General features: G+C 38.7%; 1 protein-coding gene across 5 annotated transcripts; it reads left to right on the top strand.

Moving 5' to 3' along the window:
- The first annotated feature begins 151 nt into the window (after nt 1-151).
- Nucleotides 152-25871, top strand: Beta-spec (spectrin beta chain). 5 transcript variants are annotated; one of them, XM_076765871.1, is made up of 13 exons: nt 152-309; nt 8156-8344; nt 8757-14663; nt 14737-14828; nt 14939-15043; nt 15132-15274; nt 15493-15551; nt 16123-16179; nt 17554-17655; nt 19442-19597; nt 20386-20653; nt 20744-20926; nt 23482-25871. In XM_076765871.1, exons 2-13 carry the CDS (start codon nt 8209-8211, stop codon nt 23483-23485), a joined length of 7212 nt encoding a protein of 2403 aa, XP_076621986.1. In that variant the 5' UTR covers nt 152-309; nt 8156-8208; the 3' UTR covers nt 23486-25871. The 5 variants fall into 5 exon arrangements, with proteins under 5 accessions (XP_076621986.1, XP_076621987.1, XP_076621989.1 ...); XM_076765872.1 differs by lacking the exon at nt 17554-17655; XM_076765874.1 differs by lacking the exons at nt 17554-17655; nt 19442-19597.
- The last annotated feature ends 1651 nt before the right edge of the window (nt 25872-27522 follow it).

A 27522-nucleotide genomic window follows, 5' to 3' on the forward strand; every position in this document is an offset into this window, starting at 1 on the left:
ATTATTGTATATGCATTCATGCTGCTATCTTTTGATTAATTCCGTATATTAAATATCTCGATTAAAAATTTTATTTATCTAGGAACTGTGCAGGTATTCATAATGTTATGCATGTTTTCTATTGGTAAGCCAGGACTGGGACTAGCTACGCTGGCGTAGGTCGACGCCGTATGCGCTCAGTCAGTTGCGCGCCGGTCGGGTGTGTGGATGGATTTGTGTGGATCGTTATCAGTGGTTTTTGGTGTACATCGACAGGTTTTTATGCAAGTACTGGGATAAAACGGTGTCGTGGGGTATCCTTACAAGAAGGTAAGTGCATGATTTCGTTCGGTTTCATTTCAAAAACGCGAAAGCGATCATGTTTTACAATCGGCTGTCTCGTGATGGGTAAGACTTTACAGATAAAAATGGCGTGTGCCGCCTTTAGCTTTCTTGATTTCTCTGCTTTAAATCGCTATAAGACGTTTCCTCCAATATCACCTGCAACAGCTTTCGAATTGCGTTCGTGTTTCAACTGTACATGATGCTATTTGTCATGTATCAGTATCGTTTTACTTGAACGATGACTTAAAACGACTGAAATCGATCCTAACGACGAGCTTATTCACTGTGCGAACAAGTGAATTAGCTTTTTCGTATCACCTCGATTAATACGGTTGCTCGTAGTGTTTTTGCACAACTTCTGGCGCGACACGTCGAATTCATAATTTAGCGTATTTTATCATTTTCGTATTCTTCTGGAAATAAAAGCACGAACGCATGTCCATTGCGGTTATGCGTTCATTTATAGCGCTTTAATTTCCGCTACACGGTGTCCCCTGAATGGTTTTGTTCACCTGTCAAGACACCCTATCTGTTGCTGACCTAATTTCGCTTCCCACTGAAAATCTGTCAGGCATTGTGCTAACGATGGAAGATCAGTACATCGAACGTTTCTTTTTACTTCGTCGTTGACCTAAAAAATGTTCACCTGTATTTCACAAATTCGCGACACTCGCACGAATAATTATATGCATTTTCTGGTAAAATGAGAATATTGTGTAAGAATTTCTACCGTATCTTGGTTTCTACAGTTTCATTGCATTTTTACGTTAAAAAACGAGTCCGTGGAAATGTTATTACGAAAGGTAATCTAATCATTCTAAAAAACACGTATCTATCCTTTATTTCGATAAGTCTATAATATATAGATAATCGATTATAGTCTCCCAAGTTTTCTATTTGAAATCATTTTTGGGCGCGTCATGTTCATGAAATGTCAAACCAAAGAAATTAAAACAAAAAATCTACACTGTTTACGTGTATATGTATATCTGACATCAGTGCGCGTAATAATAATAATGATATAATCACGCCGTATAGATCTTTCGATTGTAATAATCTTATAAATTGCCACAGATTGTCCGGTGCAAATGATTCCGCTACGATACCAAAGTTGCTGCTTAATTATTATAAATAACCTTCGAATTGCTCGCGTATTGTCATCGAGTTATATATGTACAAAGTATGATATCAGAGAAATTTATTTCGTCGATTCTGAGTATGCAAAGATCCTGATGCAACGGTAAAAATAATCAAATTCGATTAACGAAAATTAGATCTACGATCGTTTAACGAATCTTTCTTCGATCAAGCAGTTTCTTTGGTTTCTAGTGGTGTTGTGTTTACAGTTACGTCACCGTTGCCGGGCTTGGGCGTGTGCGCGTCTTTGGCATAAATTAATAAATTAGTGTCGTGCCGATCGCTTCTTCCGGATTGCATTTTCCGCAACATCTGTCTTTTAAAATCGTACCGGAACAACGTACGTTTAAGTATTTCGTGCAGTATATGAATCATATACTATGTATGTAGTTTCACAGAAACGTATCCGGTTCTACTTGGGCGTCGTGCAACTTCTATTCGTTAGCAAACAAAACACAAGAATTTAATTATTTAAAGATATCGATAAGAATTACATTATAATGTTGTCGAAGTAATTAGAGAATTTATTTAGGTTCTACGTGGTATGCTACTTAAAATCAGAGCACATTTAATTAACGAATAACGATTACAAATTTTAACTCGTAGCCTTGCTCGAACTCTCGTTGGTCATTTCTATGAGAAAGATTTGTAAAAAAGACAGTTTACTAAACCCGTGGACAAATTGGACGTAAATCTTTGACTATATGGTCTGTTTTAGTCGGAAGAATTTCTTAGAAGCGATAAGTTAAGGTTCGGAACAGAACCAATCATAATATTTTGTAATTGCCTCCTCGTCGTTCCGCCATACTTCGACTCGATACATTGTATCTTATTTTTGACCAAGTAACATAAACACGGGGATTTATTGCGACCGTTGATACTTGAGAGATTTTTGGTTCTTGTTAAAAATGCAGAACACACTTTAACATGTTTTAAAGGCGCTTGTTAACTTATTCTAAATTCACATTTCTTTTTTAGGCGGATTTCAGAATAATCTAAGGAAGCGGAAAGAATGAAACGAAGAGAGTAATATTTATTATTTGATAAACGAAACGTTAGTTCAGATGAATCGTTATCGTGATCGTTTAGTGAAATGGATCGAGGATATCGCTGGCGTTAATATGTTTCCAGAGAAATCGTTTGTATATTATTTACACGGAATAATGAAATAATGGAATATTGTTATTTGAAATGACTTGATAATGTGAACAATTTTTATTTATAATATATTTAAGAATAGGATGACTCGTTTTCTTTTGGAAAAATCTCGTAAAATAGTCAAATGGCACGAAATCCTTAGCAATTTTACTGAATTTACAACACAGAAAATAATACGTTATTTTTTATGTATGATATAGGTTCGTAGAATTTCAATTTGTACAGAATCTATGACTAAGATAACACTATCTGTACAAGGTATTGTTCCAAAACATGTTATTAGCGTTGGCTTTCTTTAATAACAAAAGGTATTGGTAAAAAGGCGGGGCCAAGCTGACCCGGTATTTGTTGGATGCGGGTTAAGAAACATATGTATGCATTAATTGAATGAAGTTTGTTCTCTTTGGCGATTTTTTCCAAAGTGAAAGTCTAATTTGATTCTGCTATAATTTTATATAAATTTTAGGGAAACCGAGTAATAAAAAACAGCGAATGTAGCAAGATTTGAGGTGTAAACGATGCGTTGTGCGAACACGTTGGCCAAGTAAATGACGGAGGTAACCAAACCGGCCGACAGCAGATTAACGTAAATGCGGACGTGACGTAGTTTCGTGTACAGTAGCAACTAGCTCTATGCACAGAGTGCTACTTCCACAGCCTTAATCGACGTTTTTTTCGGCCTTCGTACTCCAATCTCTTCCTATAACGGTGTTCCATGAGTGGATGTCGATATTTCAGGTGGTTGAATCTACATATTAAAATAATTATGGTCGATTAAAGGAATTAATCCAAGTACTCGCCTTATATCTTAAGCCCAGGGACTTAATATCGGTATTATGCCAGAAAATCTACACCAAAACCGATTACCAGAACTCGAAATGTAGAAAAGTATATTTAATATTGGTACTAGACTTCCACGAATGTTCATTTGTTTTCCGGACACATTTAGGCTTAGTCATTATCGCTTCATTACTAATGAATCATTCGCGATGCATGTTCAATTCATCAAACGTAGAACTCGGTTCTACTTCGTTCATTTTGGAAGCAGTGCAGACGAAAACAATGTTTACACTTTTCACAGTGAATGAATCATCCGGAATGTGCATCCAAAGTGTAAAGTTTAAATTCGCCTTCGGTCTGGCGAGTCTTCACGCTCTTGTTACTAAACTCGAGAACCGATATTCGTTTGTTTATATCCCACATCTTTATTACCAAGTCTGTTATTCCATTCGAGTATAGGATAAATGAAAGTTCAGTACGAAAGATCGACAATATAATTACGATAAGAAAGTAGTATCGATTGTCATAGGTATGTAAATGTATCGAAGATCGTAGGCATCGTTTGCTTGATCAAGAGATCGTTATGGCAATGGTTCATGTCGCCTCCTTATTCATCGATTTGCGAAGGTGTTTAGGAATGTCGCCTCTGTTAGAACAGTCTTTTCGACGTATAACATTTAAAAAATAAATTTAATTTTATGTTCTTAGTAGGATTCTCTTCCAAAATCAAGCGTTTTCTTGCGTCTGTGTTGATTTAAAGAAGTAAAGCAGTGATGTTCGTTTCAGGAATATATACAAATCTGGAGTCAAGTAAAATTTGTACGAGGTTCGCTGAAATCGTTTAATTACGTAACTCGATGATAACTAGGTATGTAACTAACGTGATGCAATCATTAATGGAAGTAACCTGTGCCATACGGAATCTTTATCGAAAAGTAAACGCGACCGGAGACCTAATCTGTATCGAGTCTAAAAAATAATGTAAACCAAAGTGTTTTTATCTGTTCCGTTCACGGGTGCGTATCGTAACAATATATATTTTCAGATAATAATTGCGGTAGAATGTATTTATTTTTTATAATTTTACCGTTGCAGAAGGCGTATTATGCGACTGACTTTTCTCTCGTCTCTGTTATCGATCGAATTAGCTTTAACCATAGATTAAATCTGCTTTTAGGAATCCCTGCAAGTGTCCAGGGTTTTGACCTTTTGTCGCGGCGCGTCGAGTCATCCTCGATAAATAGAAAAGCACAGCGTGCCAAGGAATTTCAGACAAATCAGGAAATATCATTTACATAAATAATGTTTTCAGAATATCGCGACCGATTTTAAATACGAATTTCACTTGGACGGTTTGCGTGTGACTTTTAATCGTAGAATAATTTATTTTACGCTGAGGGAATGTTCTATTCTCAAGCGTCGAATAATACAAAAATAGACATGACTTCCTACCAGTCAATGATATTAATAAAATCTGCTCGTTTGCACGAAGAAAAAACGATTTTCGGAGAATCAATTTTAGACAAACCGCAACGAAAAGAGAGTATCAATATTTATATTCCTATTATTTATTTAGAAACACTTTAATGCGTAATAGTGTACGAGGATGTCTCAACGAGAATGAACAGTAGAAGTAGCGAATAAAGTCAGCGATCACGATCCATACCGCAACAGATAATAAAAATAAAGATGCACTGTATGTGTTTAGTGCTGTTCAAAAGATTGATCATTCAAAAGTAGAGCGACTCATAAATTATTTTTAGCGTTACATAGTAAAAAATATATATACTTGATTCCGTATTACTTCTACTGAATTTTTATTTATAATTAGCTTTCGAAGAATCGTTTGGTTTGTTTGAATTAGTAATCCTCTAATCATTGGTGCGATCATCGAGTAATTAACGAGTCGTTAAAGCGAACGAATAACGAATAACAGTATAGGTTTTAATACATCGTTGCTTCGTCTACTCAATATTCGAGTCAATGCATCGTTTAGTTCCGCTCTTAACCTCATTAGCCGACGAACCCCTCTTCCGAGGCAAATAAAGTCGCATTGTTGATGGCATCCTTTGGACAGGGCTCTGGAAAATCAGGTCGACATACCTTCGTTTTCTTCATCGGCTATTTCGAAGTTTCTCTTCGTTCGTTATTTATAAGAATTATTAAAAAAAAAAGCTAAGTCTTATTCGTTGCATACACATTGATAACGTACAAAAGTATTGTGACGCGTTCGTTTTCGTTAATTTGTTTTGTTATCGACCGTCTTCTAATCGGTTTTGCACTTCCACTCGGCCGCTCGACCGGAAGTCCCGTCGAGTATTCGAATATCTCGTTGCGTTTTCAATTAAATTCGACAGTGCTGACGATCGGTGATGACTCTTTTCGAGAACGAACGCGTCAAGGCGATCACTTTTTAGTGTATCGTCCTGTGTTACAATATACTATATTGTGAACCATTGGCGCCACGGTGACTCCAGTGGAAAATCAATAGCCCCGACGCTCTGTGTGTTGGTTCGCGGCGAGTTCATCTTACCTTTAGCGCTGCGTCGTCTACAGAGCCGCGGTCTTTTGTACGGGATGAGAAACAGGTTCACACACGAGCCGCTCTAAATGCGACTTAACATGCACAGAGAACCGATTAAACGGCAGATTAACCCTAAACTCATTGCGTTAGACGAAGGTCCGGTTGCCTGATATAGTTCCCACCGGAATTTCATCTTGCCTTTGTTGTTCGTCCACGGCCAATTTTTCCGCCTCTTGCGTTTCTCCGGACTGCTTCCCAGTTAGTTTCTGAGTACCCGCGAGAGCAGCCCATGGAAACGCGACCTTTTTCAACGCTTTTTAATCGATACAATTCTTGGAATACATGTTCATTACTGTTTTATTTCTTTCAGCTAAAAATAATGAGAATTACGCATTCTAATTACGCGTACCATGGTAAATACTTGATAGAATGGAAACGAATCAGAAATCCCTATTCGACCTAATTTCATATAGTATTGTCGACAAGTTGAAGGTCCAACAGACGTCCGAGTACGAAAAGAGAGTGACGTAGGCACGAACGACATTCTTAAGGGTCTGTTGGACACTTACGGTAAATTAAGAGCAATTACAAGCAAGAAGCAACATACGTAATGAGAATTGTCAGAGAGAGAAACCCCCGGCAAACCGAGAGTACGAAAATTAGTGCCCCAGCGTCGAGTGGGCGAAGTGAAATGAATCACAAAGTGAACGACACGATAATCTCGGAAGGTTAATTTTACTATGTTGTTAAATTTACGATACAGTCGATTGTGATTCCAAAATACTTGGAATGATTCTTTTATGTAAAAATGAATTGAAAATACTACGAACCCTCGCATGTTCACAGAAGCTACTCGTTAAACCGATTCACGATTGGATAGAAATACCTTGCGGAGGCGCATGAAATTCGAAAGTACCGATATTTCGCGGCATCGGCGACCCCGTTCAAGTCCCACTCTTCGAGCAAAGGTTAAATACCGTGTCCAAGGAACCAAACACTCGAGCGAGTTTGTTCTCCCGGGCACACGGCGTGTACCTGTTTAAAGTAATTTTTCTAAACCGTGGGGTATCGGTGTCGTCCTCGCAGCATTCTCGGTTCGCTCGAACTCCTTTGGATCTTTTCTTCTTGTCGTCGCTGAGCCAGCGGTGAAATGTCACCGTCAAGCAACGTCGCTCATATCGACTTACTGTGGTTTTCCTTGAGTTTTTGCCCGCGCGAATACACCGACAACGTGTCGAGTTGCTCCGCGAGCAACAGTAGGACCATTGATGGCAATCGTCGAAGGGCTCCTATGTACTTATATACATTGCACCATTCGTTTACCGATACGTCGTTGAAAACGATCAAATTATATTATTTAATACACGTCGTTCTCTCTCTCTTTCTTTAATAACACGTATCTTTTCGTGTTCTACCAAGTAAATAAATAAACAATGTATTCTAGTTATATATGGGCAGTTGTATCAGTTTTATAACAATTGTAATTCGTGCATATATGGCACAAGGTTTTCAGTAGCGTTCGGTCTTTGTAGCGACGCCATTGGTGAATATTTCGCACGTGTGACATCATTCGCGTGATGTAATCACTCGTCCAGGAGCTCCCACGCGCTTTGAGGACGTAACGTTACGCGTTGTCGGAACGAACTCCCTGGAAATAAGCTATACCTACATACGTGCACTTGACAGTAGAGACAAATTTTATTCAGAATAACGAATAAATATTTGTAATTGATTGGTAAACCACTTCTATGTACGTTTCATTCAAATTCGTTTATTAACTGAAATAGCGGAGTAAAAATGTGTACGAAGATCGAGGTATCTTCGTTTACAGTTGTGTTTGAATAGATCGCGCGTATTGTTATTCAGAAAGCACGTTACAGACTGAAATTAGTCACGCTGTTGTACCATTCAGGAATTGCACTTTCGTTCGACGTTGATCGCGAAACTTAATTGTAAAATGTTGGTCCGATTAAAATTGTTATCTCACGCTCGACGTAAGATATACATAAAATACATAAGAGAAAAGATAAGATTACTCTGCAATTCTTATCTTCGCGAAGGTTACGAGAAGCAACGGTGCGGATACTTAATTATGTTGCAGATGGGAAAGCAATTAGACATAAATAACATAGTAGAATCGAAATGTAATTATTTCGTTTTGTTGATCGCATCGCGTATCCTGGTTATTTATTCAGCGTGGTATTAATAGTATTGTACTCTGATGTGTTTCAGGAGCGCCCTTTCGCAGGGTAAGACAGAAGTGAGTTGTTGGTCCGATTGGCAAAATGACGACCGACATCTCGGTGGTGCGCGGGGTTTGGGACCCCACACTACAACAAGAGATTGTCGATGAGTACGAATACGACGGGGGAAACTCGAGCTCGAGACTTTTCGAACGTTCACGGATCAAAGCATTAGCTGGTACACGATACTATCCTATTTTCCCAACTCTTTTCACGAAATTTAGAGTAGTCGTAACATCGATAACGTTTTGGACAAGTTATTTACGTCCGATAGTGTATGTATTAACACTTCAATGGTCGCACGTTTCACACAAAGACTGTTTAAATTTGATGAAAGCTTCCTAACTGTTTTCCGACCCGATATCACTAAATTGAACACTTCGGTATTCAAATATTAGCTTTGCATAGTTTTATCATTAAGCAAACGTATAAATATCGATTTTATGGACTGTAATAGATTAAAAGTTAAAAAAAAAATGGATGTTGATAAGGTTGTCTATAGTTTGAGAGGAAAAAGTTATGAAAATTGATTCAGAATCATTGTAATCTTCTATTGAACAGAGAGTAATTTTGTATTATTTTTTAACTAGGTGAACGTGAATTAGTACAAAAAAAGACTTTCCAGAAATGGGTGAATTCGCATTTAGTTCGGTGTTCGTGTCGAATCGGCGACTTGTACCTGGACCTTCGGGATGGGAAGATGCTCATAAAGCTGTTGGAAATTCTATCCGGAGAACGTTTGCCACGGCCGACGAAAGGAAAAATGCGAATTCACTGTTTGGAGAACGTCGACAAAGCCCTGCAATTCTTGCGCGAGCAAAGGGTGCACTTGGAGAACATGGGATCGCACGATATAGTCGATGGAAATCCTCGTTTAAGCTTGGGTTTGATCTGGACCATCATTCTCCGATTCCAAATTCAGGACATCACCATCGAGGAAACGGACAATCAGGAAACAAAATCGGCGAAAGACGCTTTGCTTCTTTGGTGTCAGATGAAGACTGCAGGGTATCACAACGTGAACGTACGAAATTTCACCACGTCCTGGCGCGATGGGTTGGCCTTCAATGCGATCATCCATAAACATCGTCCTGATCTGATTCAGTTCGACAAGCTCTCGAAATCGAATGCCATTTACAATCTGAACAATGCGTTCAACGTGGCCGAAGACAAGCTTGGTCTCACGAAACTCCTCGACGCCGAGGACATATTCGTCGACCATCCGGACGAGAAGTCGATCATCACCTACGTGGTGACGTACTATCATTACTTTTCAAAGATGAAACAGGAAACCGTTCAGGGGAAAAGGATAGGCAAGGTGGTGGGCATCGCGATGGAGAACGACCGTATGATCCACGAATACGAGAGCCTGACCAGCGATTTGTTGCGCTGGATCGAAGGCACCATAGAGGCTCTGGGCGACCGTAGATTCGCGAATTCGCTGGTCGGCGTTCAGTCTCAACTATCTCAGTTCTCGAATTATCGTACCGTAGAGAAGCCACCCAAGTTTGTCGAGAAAGGTAACCTGGAGGTGCTGTTGTTCACGTTGCAGTCGAAAATGCGAGCAAACAATCAAAAACCGTACACGCCGAAAGAGGGCAAGATGATTTCCGATATCAACAAAGCGTGGGAGAGACTGGAGAAGGCTGAGCACGAGCGGGAGTTGGCTCTGCGGGAGGAACTGATTCGTCAGGAGAAATTGGAGCAGTTAGCCGCCAGGTTCAATCGAAAAGCCAGTATGCGTGAGGCTTGGCTGTCCGAGAATCAACGACTGGTCTCGCAGGATAATTTCGGTTTCGATCTTGCCGCGGTGGAGGCCGCTGCCAAGAAGCACGAAGCCATCGAGACCGACATATTCGCGTACGAGGAACGAGTCCAAGCGGTGATGGCTGTCTCGCAGGAGCTCGAAGCCGAGAACTATCACGATATCGAGCGTATCAACGCACGCAAGGATAACGTATTGAGACTGTGGAACTATTTGATAGAACTGCTTCACGCCAGAAGAATGAGATTAGAGCTATCGCTGCAGCTGCAACAAAACTTCCAAGAGATGCTGTACATTCTCGACAGCATGGAGGAGATCAAGATACGTTTGCTGACCGATGATTACGGCAAGCATTTGATGGGCGTGGAGGATCTTCTGCAGAAGCATTCTCTCGTGGAAGCCGACATAAACGTTCTAGGAGAAAGAGTGAAGGCCGTGGTTCAACAGAGTCAAAGATTCTTGGAACACGGCGAAGGGTATCGACCGTGCGATCCAACGATAATCGTGGAACGTGTGCAACAGCTCGAAGACGCGTACGCCGAATTGGTGCGTTTGGCTGTCGAACGTCGTGCCAGGTTAGAGGAGTCTCGCAAACTTTGGCAATTCTATTGGGACATGGCGGACGAGGAGAATTGGATAAAGGAGAAGGAACAGATCGTATCGACGGGAGACATCGGCCACGATCTGACGACTATAAACTTATTGCTGTCGAAACACAAAGCTTTGGAGAACGAAATCCAGTCGCACGAACCGCAACTGATGTCCGTGGCCGCTGTCGGCAACGAGCTGGTTCGTCAGCAACACTTTGGCTCGGATCGTATCCAGGAAAGGCTTCAAGAGATCCTGGGAATGTGGAACCATCTGTTGGACCTGGCCGCGTTCAGACGAAAGCGGTTGGAGGAGGCTGTCGATTATCATCAGCTATTCGCGGACGCCGACGATATCGATATTTGGATGTTGGACACCTTGAGACTCGTCTCGTCGGAAGACGTCGGCAGAGACGAAGCCAATGTTCAGTCGTTATTGAAGAAGTACAAGGACGTCACGGACGAGCTTAAGAACTACGCTACGACGATCGATCAGCTTCACCAGCAGGCTTCCGGTCTCGGCGAACACGACGCGAAATCGTCCGAGGTGCTCGAGAGACTGGCCTCCATAGACTCGAGATACAAAGAATTGATGGAGTTGGCCAAGTTGCGGAAACAAAGACTATTGGATGCGCTGTCTCTGTACAAGTTGTTCAGCGAGTCGGACGGAGTCGAGCAATGGATCGGCGAGAAGAACAGAATGCTGGAGACGATGGTACCTGCCAAGGACATCGAAGATGTCGAGATTATGAAGCACCGGTACAACGGCTTCGAGAAGGAGATGTACGCGAATGCTTCGCGAGTCGCCGTCGTAAATCAACTGGCGAGGCAGTTGTTGCACGTCGAGCATCCGAATTCCGAGCAGATAGTCGCTCGACAGAACGAACTGAACCAGAAGTGGGCCGAGTTAAGAGACAAGGCCGAGAACAAACGCGACGAGCTGAATTCCGCGCACGGTGTGCAGACCTTCCACATCGAGTGCCGTGAGACCGTGTCCTGGATCGAGGACAAGAAGCGTATCCTCCAGCAAACCGACAGTCTGGAGATGGACTTGACCGGCGTGATGACTTTGCAGCGTCGACTCAGCGGAATGGAACGCGACCTGGCAGCCATACAAGCTAAACTGGACGCCTTGAAGCTGGAGGCTCAGAACATTCAGCAGCAGAACCTGGAAGACCCGGAGATGATTCGCGAGAGGATCACGCAGATCCGTACGATCTGGGAGCAGCTCACTCAGATGCTGAAGGAACGCGACGCCAAGTTGGAGGAAGCGGGCGATTTGCACAGATTTTTGAGAGACCTCGATCACTTCCAGGCGTGGCTGACCAAGACACAGACGGACGTCGCCAGCGAGGACACTCCGACCACGTTGGCCGATGCCGAGAAGCTGTTGACACAGCATCAAAACATCAAGGAGGAGATCGACAACTACACCGACGATTATCAGAAGATGATGGAGTACGGCGAGACGTTGACCAGCGAGGCCGGCGACGGCGACACGCAATACATGTTCCTCAGAGAAAGATTGAACGCTCTGAAGATGGGTTGGGAGGAATTGCACCAGATGTGGGTGAATCGGCAGATACTGTTGTCCAACTCGTTGAATTTGCAAGTATTCGATCGCGACGCTCGTCAGGCAGAGGTCCTTTTGTCTCAGCAAGAGCACATTCTCGCCAAGGACGAGACGCCGACCAATTTCGAGCAGGCGGAGCACATGATCAAACGGCACGAGGCTTTTATGACGACGATGGATGCGAACGACGAAAAGATCAATTCCGTTGTGCAGTTCGCCGGAAGACTTGTCGACGAGGGACACTTCGCTGCAGATAAAGTCACGAAGAAGGCCGAAAACATAAACGATCGTCGTCGTATTAATCGCGAGAAGGCTAACCAGTACATGGAGAAACTCAAGGACCAACTGCAGTTGCAGATGTTCCTGCAGGATTGCGAGGAACTGGGAGAATGGGTGCAGGAGAAGCACATTACCGCTCAGGACGAAACTTACAGGAGCGCCAAGACCGTGCACAGTAAATGGACGAGACACCAAGCCTTCGAGGCGGAGATAGCCAGCAACAAAGACCGTTTACAGCAGTTGCAACAGGCCGCCGAGGAACTGATTCAACAGAAGCCGGATTTGGCCAAGATCATCAATCCGAAGGTGGCCGAATTGGCCGATCAATTCGAGGAACTCGAAACCACCACCCACGATAAGGGTGAACGGCTGTTCGACGCGAATCGCGAGGTACTGATACACCAGACCTGCGACGACATCGATTCGTGGATGAACGAGCTGGAGAAGCAGATCGAGAGCACGGACACCGGCTCGGACTTGGCGTCCGTCAACATCCTGATGCAAAAGCAACAGATGATCGAGACTCAGATGGCGGTGAAGGCGCGACAAGTGACGGAACTTGACAAGCAGGCCGAACACCTGCAGCGCACCGTTCCCGAGGACAAAATGGAGGAGATCAAGTGCAAGAAGGAGAAGGTCGCTCAGAGATTCGCCCAGTTGAAGACGCCTTTGATAGATCGTCAGCGTCATCTCGAGAAGAAGAAGGAGGCGTTCCAGTTCAGGCGCGACGTCGAGGACGAGAAGCTCTGGATCGCCGAAAAGATGCCACAGGCCACCAGCAACGAGTACGGAAACTCGTTGTTCAACGTACATATGCTGAAGAAGAAGAACCAGTCGTTGCGTACAGAAATCGAGAATCACGAGCCCAGGATCAACTTGGTGTGTAACAACGGGCAGAAACTGATCGACGAGGAGCACGAAGACAGTCCCGAGTTCCAGAAGCTGATATCCGAGTTGACGGAGAAGTGGAAGGAATTGAAGAACGCCGTGGACGATAGGAACAAGCATCTGCTTCAAAACGAGAAGGCGCAACAGTACTTCTTCGACGCAACCGAGGCGGAGTCGTGGATGAGCGAGCAAGAACTGTACATGATGGTAGAGGATCGTGGCAAGGACGAGATTTCTGCCCAGAATCTGATGAAGAAGCACGAATCATTGGAGCACGCCGTAGAAGACTACGCGGAGACGATTCGTCAGCTGGGAGAAACTGCGAGGCAACTTATCAACGATCAACATCCTCTGGCCGATCAGATTGCCGTCAAGCAGTCGCAGGTGGATAAGTTGTACGCTGGACTGAAAGATCTGGCCGGCGAACGACGAGCCAAGTTGGACGAAGCGCTTCAACTCTTCATGCTTAACAGAGAGGTGGGCGATTTGGAACAATGGATTACCGAGAGGGAACTGGTCGCGGCAAGCCACGAGTTGGGCCAGGATTACGACCACGTGACGCTTCTGTGGGAAAGATTTAAGGAATTCGCTCGAGACACGGAAGCGATAGGCTCCGAAAGAGTTGCTGCGGTGAACGGAATCGCGGATTCGTTGATCGCAACCGGTCACTCTGATGCGGCTACCATCGCCGAATGGAAGGACGGTTTGAACGAGGTCTGGCAAGATTTGCTCGAGCTGATCGAGACGCGAACACAGATGCTCCAAGCTAGCCGTGAACTGCACAAATTCTTCCACGATTGTAAGGATGTGCTTGGAAGGATCTTAGAGAAACAAAACGCCATGTCCGACGAGCTTGGTCGCGATGCTGGCTCTGTGTCTGCTCTTCAACGAAAACACGGTAACTTCATGCAGGATCTGTCCACGCTACAGAGTCAGGTGTCGCAGATCCAGGAGGAATCTGCTAAACTACAGGCAAGCTATGCTGGCGACAAAGCTAGAGAGATAACGAACCGCGAGGGAGAAGTGGTGGCTTCTTGGAACAATCTACAGTCGCTTTGCGAGGAAAGAAGAACGAAACTGGAGGACACCGGCGACCTGTTCCGTTTCTTCAACATGGTTAGAACTCTGATGATCTGGATGGACGACGTTGTGCGTCAAATGAACACGTCCGAGAAGCCACGCGACGTTGCTGGCGTCGAGCTTCTAATGAACAACCATCAAAGTTTGAAGGCTGAGATAGATGCCAGAGAGGATAACCTAATGGCGTGTATCAATCTCGGAAAAGACTTGTTAGCTAGGAATCATTATGCCAGTACTCAAATCAAGGAGAAATTGGCAGCACTCACCGATCATAGGAACGCGTTGTTGCATAGATGGGAGGAACGTTGGGAAAACTTGCAGCTAAGTATGTGCATAATATTAGAGAATGTTACATTTGATGTCTCATAAATAACTGTAATTTCTTTTTAACATTTAAGTTTTGGAAGTCTATCAGTTCGCTAGGGATGCAGCAGTTGCCGAAGCATGGCTAATTGCTCAAGAACCATATCTTATGAGTCAAGAACTCGGCGTAAGTAGTATTGACGATTTACGCTGATTCTTACCCTATTTCTTACTATCTATCTATTCCTTATTATCTATAAAATTTCAATGTACTATTTTTCCAATTATAAATTGTAGCACACTATCGATGAAGTTGAGAATTTAATTAAGAAACACGAAGCATTCGAAAAATCGGCAGCTGCGCAAGAAGAAAGGTTTAGTGCCTTGCATCGACTTACCACGGTCAGTAGTTTCATGTACATAATAAGAGCTGCAGGAAATCTTATTTGCATCACTTTGTTTAATTCATTGAAAACACGCGATGTTATAGTTTGAGTTGAAAGAATTGAAGAGGAGAGAACAGGAACGGGAAGAAGAAGAAAGACGTAAAAAAGAAGAAGCAGCAGCTGCCGAAGCAGCTCGGTTAACTAAAGCTACGCCAGTAACTAGTCCGGATGAACCGCCCAGTGAAAGGTATATTGAGACTTTATACTGCTATCGTTTCAAAATAACTGCGTAATCGTTAATTAAGTAGAAAGTATTCGACCAGTAATTAAATTATAGTGTACTGGGTTCTAAAATTGAATAATAAAAATTGAAATTTATTAATTCATTTTATCTAATTATAACGAGATATAAAATTTTATTCAATACACAAAATATTAATGAATATACTAATCTTTATGCAATAGAGCCGAAGCTGAAGGTGTACCCAGTGGAGAACGTCCTGCCGGCGAAGACGAATCACATGGTAAGACAATAACTTGTATTGCACAATATATTAAAAGGCATTTTGATAGGAGTGTTGTACTTATCGCATTGCAAATTTTTATTCTACTTCTGCAACGCATTTGAAAATTACATTACGTATAACAATATATAATTAAAAATAGTTTGATCTTTAAAGGTTCTATTTTCGTTGGAAGCTTTGGTTACAATCTTTTTTCTGACTAGACAAATTAAATAACGTCTTACGATAACAGTAATTAATACAGGAATGATAATCGCCGAATGCTCGATCGAGCTACAAAAATGAATAAGGATATTTTTTTTTTTATATATTTTTTATTGTACTACTAATATAGTGTGTACTATTACGGGTTTGCTTGTTACGTATCTTGTATACTTAACTCTCAGGCGACTGGTTTTACCAACTGGTTTGTTTGGATAAGCATGAAATTGCTAACAGCACGTTTATTTTTGCCTTTTTCCCCCCAACCTATTTTTGAAATTGACTCCGTTCCATCGAATATCCGGTTATTCTGATCGTAAATCCTTTCTCGATGCACCCTAAAATGCGGCACGGAATGCACAAACCACAGTGGCACATCGCAAGGCTTCCACACGTACACCACAGCCTCAAGATAAACCCAAGGAAGGTGAGTGTTCTGACGATATAAATATTGCCCTTCTTGCTCTAAAAATTATTTCATCTGTGAATTTTTGCTTTAAAAAAAAAAGATATATTTGTCTTTCATTGTTCCGAGAATCACCAAGCAGTGCATTATTTCTCAGACACTTATGCATCGATCAAGCATATTTTGTGTCCGCCGCATTTTTCTTTTTATAACTCATGTGTATATTGTTTCATTCATCTACGACTACCGAGTTCGAAGGATTAAACAATGTTTTTTTTTTCAAGATATAGAGAAATTGTTAGAAATGAAATGGTATAGCGTATGTTAATTTTATTGTTCGTAATTACGTCACTTTGTTAAATACCAGTGTCTTGTTTATATAAAATGATTGATACTACCATAAAAAGCAATAATTTGTTCTTGGTTATCGATTCTATTCTTCTTGCATTGGTGTTTATTGTCTTCTTCTATAAATGAAACTCTGGTATTTCATAATTTAAATTAAGTTAAATTTTACATACAGATCCTGCTACTTGATCCTTTAAGCTGGTGATGGGTCTAAGATTAAATCATTTATTAATAGCAGGCGTTTTGCAGCAAATTTTCCTTTTTCCTTTTCGCACTAATATTAACCCGTATTTTAACAAATATTTTTATTTTCTAAACGAACGTAATTTAATTGAAACTTTTGCACAATATAGGTTGAAGCGTGCACTTCACAAGAATTTTAACCCTTTCAGCATATTCGTAGGACAACTACGTCTACCCGCTGTAATCATAATTGTAATTATTTATTTGCTTTTATTAACACTTTATAACAGGTGACGGAGTCGCTCTAGCTCAGCTACAACGCAACTATTTATTGAAACTAATATTATTCGTTCTTTAAATCTGATTAAGTAAGATTAAAAATTATAAATGAATTTCTTTAAATAATAATTTTGATACGTATGAGGAGAAACTAATTTTTCGCTAAAAAGAAAAGGTAAGCATACGTAGTAACCAAGGAAACGTTGTATTTGAAGGTGTGTTGTATGTTTTAAATTACGCTTATTTGTGCATAATATTTTCTTGTAATAGTTGATGCTTTTTTTAGATTAACTTATTCATTAATTTACGCACTACTCTGTCTGCATCACTCATCATGTCATCTCTTTCTCAATCATTAAACCCTTTAAGTTATTTATGACGAGTATGTTACAATCTAATATCATTTTGCAGTATTTTCTATTTTCTTTAAACGTTGTGGTTGATATTCGGCTCGTAATTAAAATTTACATAACTTGCAACGTGTAGTTATCGTTAATTTTCATGAAGTAGAAGTTCCTCCTTCGCCCTTTCCATTAATACTTAATTCTAAACTCCAGCATGATAAAATTAGTGTGTGGTATATAGTGCATGCTCAGAAACCTGCACGTCTATCTGTGCGAGGAGAAGAAATGCCACCTGCAACCCCCTTGTCTACGAAATCTGCACAGGGTCTACCCAGTCCAACAAGTAAGTCTACTTAAAGGATCACTAATCACTTTATTCATCGTTGTCCAAAAAAAAAAAAACAAAAAACTTTACAAAATCGTAAAAGAAATATATCTAAAACCCAATAGTTATATTTTACCCGATCGAAGTTACACCACGATTGTAAATTGGCAATCGTAGCCTGTATCGGATGTTCGCGATTATGCAACGCTAAAGTAATTTGGTTGTCCGTGTGAACTATCCATTCTTTCTCTTGGACCAGCCGGACAAACGTGACCAAATTTGTCCGTGAATTGACAAGCTTCCAAGATCCGTAATGCTTCGTCAACGGAACGTGCCATACAGTTTTCGCTGATCGCGACGTGTCTGATTACTTGATACTTATCGATGACGAACAGTGCCTTTAAGGATATTCCTTCCTCCTCGTTAAGCACACCGTGCATCTTAGATATCTTGTGATTTTTATCCGACAGAACAGCAATTTTCATGTCACCTAAACCGCCCTGTTTCCGTGGAGTCGTGATCCATGCTAGGTGTGAATATTCAGAGTCCGTAGAAATTGCTACTATCTCGCAACCTTTTGCATCCAAATAAAAGTACCAAATTAAATAACGGATGTTTGGTAAACGAAACCAAGCTTTTAATGGGAGATTCTAGAGGCCAAAATAAGACGAAAATCAAGAATGCCAATTTGCTCATGGAGGCTTCCTTAAAAAGTTATTAACGTTTACAGTTTCGCCCGAATTGAATTTTTTTCTCGAAACTGAGTAGGATTTTGGGGATAGGTCTATTCACCAAAAATGCTTGTAATTGACCTCTGGAACCGAAAATAATTTTTCCAGAACGATTTGAAAAAATTTATTTTCACCGAAAAATTTAGGCACCTACTCGAATTTTTTTCTCGAAAATGATTACGATTTCGAGGGTACGTCTATTGACAAAAAATACTTGTAATTGACCCCTGCAACTAAATATAATTTTTATAGCATGATTTGAAATTTTTTAATTCAATTTTTTAATAACTTTTTAACAAAGCCTCAGTCAAGAAATTGGTATTCTTGATTTTCCTTTTATTTTGGCCTCTAGAATCTCCCATTAAAATTTTTCCCAGGGGTGGCCGAATACCCTGTGTAAGTAAAAGAAATAATCGATATGGGTATACCTGATGTTCGGAATTCTTCCAAACGATCGTTAAATAGTATTATCTCTGTGGGACAAATGAAAGTAAAATCGTAAGGGTAGAAAAGTAATATTAAATATTTCCCTTTATAGTCGTTCAGCGATATAGTTTTCATTTTCATGTCAATTATTGCAACGCCTGACCAACAAGGCGCACGACTTAATGGTACGGGTACTAGCTGTAATTTCGGTTCTTCTAATGATTGCGGAGGTGCGCAGCAACAGAAATCATTGTCCCCTGCTTCTTTCACTTCGAAAGATTTTTCAAAAATCATTATAAATTGCTGACAAAACTCTTACAAAATACTATGTTTTTCTAAACAAACATGAACATTGCCGTATTACCAATTCTAGCATTAAAACAAAAACTGTAGAAGAGGCGGTCAGTTCTTTTTTATAGTCATATAATCCTTAGAAAGCTGTTTAAAGCTAAATATTTCCCAGAAATCTCGCATGAGCATGTTGCATGAGTATTTACAGAACAAACTTGAAATTGACACGATTCGTATAGATGTGATATTATGTAGTAGTAACGTACCCTTATCCTTGACCAATTCTACTAATTAGGCTCCCAATGTGAAGAGTAAGTAGCTAATAATATCGTGTGTGTTACGTATATCGTTGAAAGCTCCAAAAGGTGGAAGCGGTTCCGAGTCTGGTACTTTAAGACGTAAGGAACGTAGTCGCAGCAAATCGCCATTCAGAAGTTTCCGCTGGAGGAAATCTGCCAAGTCGCCGAGTTTAGATCGCAGTGGTGTGAGTGATGATGAACGCAGTATTTCCGGTAAGCAATTCTTCACATGAACTATCCTTTACATTTCCACCATACTACCGATCATCTTCCTTTACGAAAATTTCAAGCAATTCATACATATAACGGAACCTAATACTAGCATATTTTTTAATTTAAGAGCACATTAACAACATATTAATTAGTAATTTAAGTAACTTAATGAATTCTTTGTTATCTAGTTGTTAATGATGGATAAACAAACCATTTTCGATGTCGAAGAACTACTAATCTTTCTAATTTCAGCCACGTTTGAGTGTTACTGTTCGATAAAATTGGAATATTTTTACGAGTGCATTTCTAATGTTTCGAATATGTTTTTAAATGATATTGGGACGTGCAATGAGAAATAAGATATCGAGAATCTGGCGTACAATAATTATTAACAGCAATGACATACTAAGGCTGCATCCTACTAATTGTATGCGATTGGAATTGAATATATTTACAAATGGTGTTGTGCCATGAATGCGTGTATGTTTGGGTGTTTAAGTTGCATTTAATATTATAATTATAACATATTTGGGAGCTATTTAGGTTTTCCAGTTTAAAATCGACGTTTCTGTTATAAATGTATATGATGTATCAGTAATTAATTCTGTTACGTGTTCGCAGCTCTACCGTATCTACAAAGGAAACTGTGGATGTTGATTGTAACGTAGATAATACTGTTTTTTTTTTTATTTTATTTTTTATTTTTTAATGATTTATCAATTGAAATAATTCTTTTATGATTCTGTTCGTATTACTCGGTTGTTTTACGTTACGTTTCGATTTTTCAGAACAACGAAGTCCTACGGACGATGAATTCGAAGGTGTATTGCAAAGAAAACACGAGTGGGAGAGCACAACGAAGAAAGCGTCCAACCGATCCTGGCACAAGGTGTACATGGTTGTTCGTGGACAAAGTTTATTCGTGTATACTGACCAAAAGTCGTTCAAAGCTGCGCCTGATCAATTGTACAAAGGAGAAACTCCTCTTGACCTGAGAGGCGCGACTATTACCGTAGCGAATGATTACACTAAGAAGAAACATGTCTTCCGAGTAAAGTAAGTTATTCTTTGGATTGCTAGGAATAAGTTGAGACCACATAGATAGAATTGGTAATCATCGGACGAACTGTTTATTATATTTTGCAGATCGCAAAGCGGATCCGATTTCCTGTTCCAGGCCAAAGACGACGCTGAAATGAACGAATGGGTTACAGTGCTAAATCAAGCAGCACAGGGTGCATCGGGTGCAAGTACGTCTAGGGCTCATACCTTGCCCGCGCCCACACAAGCCGAAACCAAGCGGCGTAGCTTCTTTACTCTCAAGAAAAAGTGAGTTTAGAGATAGGAGTTTCTGGAAAAGTTCACGGTAATCCGCATATGATATCACGTAATATCAACATATCACGTGACGTAATGAAATTCATGGAACCTCAAAGCAAACGGAGCATCTGTTCACGTGCTTTGTCCAAACCTTTTTTCTCATCATTCGGTGTTGTGATCCGATAGCGAGTTTCATAAAATTGTTACGATTGTAATATGCCGTTTTCTCATATTTTCATCGTTTACGAACGTTAATTATATTTTATTTCTTTACTCGAGTGTTGTGTCAATCGGACGTTAACGTGATCAATGTTAATAAATTATTATCAAATGCTCGTTTGGGAGAACCTTGTAAAGGTATTTACAGGGTAACGCTATGCATCGAGTTAAGTTTTAATATTTTTCTATTTTTGTATTAATTGTCCAGTGATCTAATTTGATAAAGCCCCCCTCGCCGTCTGTATCCCTGAAAGTTAAGTAACCAAGTCCATTTGAAGTACGTTTGAAAGTGTAGGTATTAACGGATACTTTGCTTCTTCCCTTGAGTGTTATTGATCATCCTTATACGAGTGGCAGGTGATCACCTCGGAGCATCAGAATGAATGACAACTAAAAGATTCGAGGTCTTCCCAGTCATTTCATCATACGATTAGTGCTGGCAGACATCCATTTCATTCGATCATATTGCATTTATCATATTTTAGAAAAGCCAAAAAGTAGAAAGTGAAACCAATGAACGTAAGAAAACAGTACACAATTGGAACAACATTTAGTGATTGGCGGTGAGTCGCATAACAAATCCTAGATCATTACCGTCGTACTATTGCACGATTAATTGATCATCGTTTTCCAGTTGTTTTTCTCCTTCTATTCCTTTTTATTCCATTTTTTTTTTAATTATAATTAGCATTTCGAGAAGTACAAAAGGAATGTTCTTCCAATTGTGAATGCGGAATGATTTACCAAGGTTCTCTAAGCAGGAGAACGTGTATATGCAGTGCTTACTGTGTTTCATATTCTAGAGGTTCCCTTAGTTTCTGTGAAACTTTGGAGTCGCTAACTACAGTCACATTTCGTTATCCGTTAGGTATAGTTATACACAATTTGAATCTAAACAAATTTCATTATAAATTTCAGACTGATTAAATTATAATAGCGATTAATGATTCTGATATATTACGCTTAATGAAAGTATTCTAAAGACTTAAAATATTTACTCAAAGTAAAGTAAAAATTGTCGATCACGATTCCTACGATCGATGATTGTTAATTTTTACTTTACTTTCATTGATTTTTTCATTCTAAATGAAACTCAGTGAATTATATAATAATTGAATGTTTCGACGTTCTAAACTTCTGAGACTATACATTTGAGACTTGTAGAACGAGTTTATATATCCGTAAGTACGTCAAAAATGTCATAAATGTTACTTAAAGAATCGTGTATGAATTAGTGTGAAATCTGAAAGACTGAAAGCAAAGTCCAAAAAAGAAATCGTTGACTGTCGAAATGGTTTCAGTATCACTCGGTTCCGTATTAGCTAATCAACGAATAGCGAGATTGCTAACTGTACCTACTATGTAACAGATTGCTGTATTTTAGCGACAAAACATTTCAACAACTCAAATATATGAAACACAATCGTTTTAACACGTCATGTTTATCCAACAGCTCAGTTCACAGGCGCTTCTTACTCGCATTTTTCATTGCTTTCATAAAACGTTTTTTTCGTTCGCCTAGTATGACGTATTTATTATATGCGTAGACACATTACAATAATTATGTATTGTTGTTGGATTATAATTGTGGCTATATCCTTTTTATAATTGCTTATTCATTACATCATTCATTTGTTCATGCTTCTTTGCTGTCGGAGAACTTTCAGAGATCTTCGTTTGTTGCCTTTCTATCGGAGATAAATTGTACATACACGCGATTACCCAAAAGCGTGCAGTTCCTAAGGACCGGAACTGATTCATGCATATTACTTGAGTTATTCATATTTGTGTGTAGCATTCGTATGCCCGTCAGGCCTTGAACGATAGGATAGCATACATTTAGCAGCATCAAAAGATATTTTGAGACGTAGTAATGTTTCCCCAAAATACAAAGGTGGTCCATTTCAATCTATCCATTTTATTATCTTCAAAATTGTTCTTCGATAGAGACAACATTTTTCAATTAGAGATTAATGGGTACTGAAGAGGATATTTTGCGGATAACTACGCTCTTTCCATTTCTTTAATGTTACAGTAATTTGTCTTTATAATTCACATAGATCTCTTATATCAAGATCATAACATTCGATTATTTGTAAGTAGAAATGACGTTATCTCCAAGGAGTCCTTATTCGAACCAATTTCAGTATTTGTTTTAAATATTTTTCTTAACAGTTTTAGAGATAAGAATGTGTTAAGGATAAAAATGGACTGTGCCGATGTCGGTTGAGAAATTTTACAAGCCTACCACTCACATTATTTTAAACAGACACATTATTCTAAACCCCAGAATTCCTATGCGTTAATGTTTTAATTTAATATTCGTTTTGTTTGCCAATTTTCAGCTAAACCGGAGCAGTGAAGTTCGGTATAAGCCGCTCAGCACAACACACGCGTTTAAAGAGAAATGTTTCGTCGCTCTGTGTGGTTAAAGCAACGCTAACATAAGAAATTAGGAGACATACACACGGCCATGGTGTTTTAAAAAATAAATTAAAGGGACGATTTTGACTAAATAAGTCATTTAACGAAATGCCTACATCTCGACTACTATCAGCCACGGAATAATAGAAATAATATTTAAACAGCTGTCTGTATGTGTTAAATATTTCACGCGCATGTAGGCCATTCGAAGTCTATTTGCGTTTTTAGTTCTTCAAGGAATTTTTGGACACTTTGCAATATATCGCTAGCTGAGAAAGTGACACACATTCGGTATGTCCCATGTTAGCGTGATCGAGCGTTTATTCGCTTGGATGTGTTGATCATCAAAAAAGTTTATCGCGCATGCTATTAGTGTACCTCGTTGTCGAACATCTTTTTGAGCTATCTTTTCAACATCTATTAATCGCGAAAGACACAATTTAATTTAATTTAATGCGGTACTATGTTATGTTTGATAATGTGTTCGTAATTTTTAACGGAAATAAAAAATGGCTTTTAAAGCTGTTATTAGATTGCTGCAAGAGTTCTATTGTCTAATAAACATAGAAGATAGAGGATGCAATCATTAAAATACCTATTCAAAACTGAATTATACGCACTGCTTAAACCGAAGAATTAAATGTTAGAAATGAGAATTAACATTGGATATTCAGTTTCTATATCATAAGTAATTTTTTAAAAATATATAGGATACTTTTATTGCGCGATTAAGTTATTCGAGTAGACGAGCCTCCACTTTGAGCAGAATATCTACCAATATTACTTAGAAAACTTATTATTTTTTTTATATGCCTGCACGATGCCTTTGCTATAACAGTTTTTAGTTATACTTTTAAGAAAGAAATTAATGAAACAAACAGTGCCTTAAAGGGACTGTACTGTCTGTCGTTTTAAATACTTAAAAAGTGCTTTGTAAACGCAAGTGTAATGAAAACACCTTCGCTAGATTTTTACATGTTCTGTGTCAAAATTTGTATCATAACTTTTTTAGAAACGATTATATTCTTATTTGTATTCAACAAGAGTTTATATGATTGTTTATAGAACTTATGCGGCAACCTGATATACGCTGATCACCTTAAGCCGAAGAGAACGCTGTTTTCTAATTTATAATTTGTCCCCTTCTTGTTTCATGTCAGACAGTTTATAGTTTCTTCACATTTTCTCTCGCCTTTGTACTTCTTCTCGTACTTTGATTTCCCGTTCTTCCGCAAACGGTACGTTTGCGTTTCGATGACTGCCATATATTTTTAAGAAGCACACTAACTTGGGACATGATATATAAATATATAAATAAATATATAAATATTATATATATAAATATAAATTAGCTTTTAACAAATTGTTAAATATGCTGCGCCCTAAGGGAATAACGCATTGGAGAATTATAAAAGAATGGAACACTGTGTAATAATTTCAAGAGTTTCCTCTTATAAGATCCCAAATATCATGATTCTACGGAATTAAAAAAGAAGAGATGTTTAATTATTCGTTAAACTTCTCTGCACGTGATACAGTTTTTATCAAGCATTTGCTTATTATCGCGTTAAAAATGCAAACTAATTGATATTAATTTTACCTACAGTGTCTCGCTTGATTCTAACTGGTCAGTTAATCGCGTGGCAATTTGCGCGATTGTTAACTTTCTTTATTATTTCTTTTCTTTAAATATTTATCATGTTCGTTTTGTTTCGTATAGCATCTAAGAATGAGATCATCGCGAAAATTATGAAAGATCGCGCTCAATACTTTTTCAGCGTTGATTAACGATTGACTTTTTTAGATAAAGTTTATTTCTGTTCTAGCGTCTAATTTCAATGCGGCTCGAGCAATCTGATATCGACTTGTTCCGTGTTTTGGAACGAATTATTCTTTATTTATCTATAATAACATTTTTCTTAACAGACCCCTCTGCGTAGCACATGCCGGGACTGTATTTTGAGAAATGTCTCATGTTTTCTACCTATTGTACCGTGCGCTTCACTGATTTGTACATACAATCACGGGCAACGCAATATGCTTAAGAGAAGAATAAAAATAATGGTAACACAACAGTCTAATCAAAATCGATAATACGGTCGCTTTTTTTCTAACTTAATGCATGTGCATTTAGTAGATATTTTTTAAATATTTGGAGTCGCATTGCTACACTACACACAACTTGATATGTCATAGCTATGTGTTTTATATATAAATATATACATATATAAATACGAAATAATGAAGAACAGTAAATTATAAGAAATAAAAATTATTATAATAGATAATATATGATAATTGTAAAACTATATTCGATTGTACTTCATGTACAGAGTATCTCCCCATTGTAATTCCTAAGAACATTCTGTACAGGGTAATTCAAGAATAGCTCTACAAAAATTTACAAGAATATTTGATACCTCAAAATTAAGGGAAAGTTGTAATAAACATGAAACATTAAATTAAAATGTCTTACTTTCAAGTTGAAGAATAAAATACATTCAAAAGTTTTGTAATACTACTTTTGAATTAACTTGTACATGTCCAAATTATATATATATAGTTTTGTTATATGGTTACATACAAAGTGTTAATGACAACACATCAGCAGAGTCGTAAATTGATTTTAATCAGACAAAGATAGACTGATATATTGCATATTGAATAGTTATCTACAAAAAAATATTTATTTTTAATAATTTTAATAATGTTCAAATTGAACTATATCGTTTTCATGTAATTTATTTTTAATACAAGAATTACATAGTTCAATTCTATAATTGCAGTTACTATCTGAAGATTTTAAGAGTATTGATTTGGAAATGCATTATTTTTTGCAAAATAGTTTTTATTTTTAAAAAATCGAGTTTCCACGCATCAGTCTATGTAATGATTTAGAAAATGCGTTCTTTAAATATTCTTGTATGTACGCAGTGCAAGGGAGACGTCACCAGGAAATGAAACCCATTATCTAATGTAGTTTTATTATTACTTAGAGCCACCATTAAAGTACTTACTCCCCCAACAACGATTTTCATTTTTGTTATAATGATCTTTTCTATTATCTATACGATAATTTACGCAAAGATCGATCGATTTCAACGACACTAAATAAATTTCGTATGCGTTGCAATGAATAGTTTAAATAATACTTGCAAATTATTCTCCTGATAACAGTAATTTGAACGTAAGCATAGTTGCCAGGTTTGGTGTGTTCTTCGATCATGCGCGCTGAAAAACAGCGACATGCATAGTTAGAGCAATGGTCAACGTATTTTCGACGTTTTTTTACATTGGCGAATTTTATTGCTCAAAATTGATATTAGACCAGTACGTGTGTAGTTAATACTTCTTCCTGCATGTTGATAATATCAAATTATCAGACTTTGCCATATACTATTCACAGAATCAAAAGTTGCTTATTTATTTTGTTCTATTTCAATAGTTATTTCGTTTCAATTTTTCAACAACAAAGCAGGGACCATAAAATACCTGTTTTGCCTTGATTTTAATACTATATTGAGATGATTTCTAGTGCGCATGAACGAAAAACACGTTAAACTTGGCAACTTAGGGACGTAGATAAGTATATGTGCATAACCTTGCACTACACCCGGTGTTCCAAAATGCGCCCAATGATGACCGTTTGCAGTTGTTTATTACATACTTACGCACGATGACTCATTCAAAACCTTGTAATTTGTTTCAGAAGTGTTCAACGTTTGACAAACATTAACAAATGTTTTCTGTAAACGTTTCATTACATTTCATACAGTTTACAATGTATCTGCAAGTCTCACATTTGTACAGTGTGTCGTTGAACACATTTACAAGAATTTCTGGGATTATTTTCCGTCTCCCCTACTTTATCTTATTATCCTTGACTGTCTAGATATCTTTTCGTCATGCATAAATTTAACACTTTTCAACATATTTCACAATTCAGAAATTATTTTGTCAAT

Source organism: Colletes latitarsis, chromosome 5, assembly GCF_051014445.1.
Source record: "Colletes latitarsis isolate SP2378_abdomen chromosome 5, iyColLati1, whole genome shotgun sequence".
Taxonomy (NCBI): Eukaryota; Metazoa; Arthropoda; class Insecta; order Hymenoptera; family Colletidae; genus Colletes; species Colletes latitarsis.

Bases quoted from the DNA above. Each gene is read 5' to 3' on its own strand.
- Beta-spec (XM_076765871.1), top strand. From the start codon at position 8,209: ATGACGACCGACATCTCGGTGGTGCGCGGGGTTTGGGACCCCACACTA. The intron at 14,664-14,736 runs GTATGTGCATAA...TTAACATTTAAG, and splicing joins TTGGGAAAACTTGCAGCTAA to TTTTGGAAGTCTATCAGTTC. The intron at 15,044-15,131 runs GTCAGTAGTTTC...GCGATGTTATAG, and splicing joins CCTTGCATCGACTTACCACG to TTTGAGTTGAAAGAATTGAA.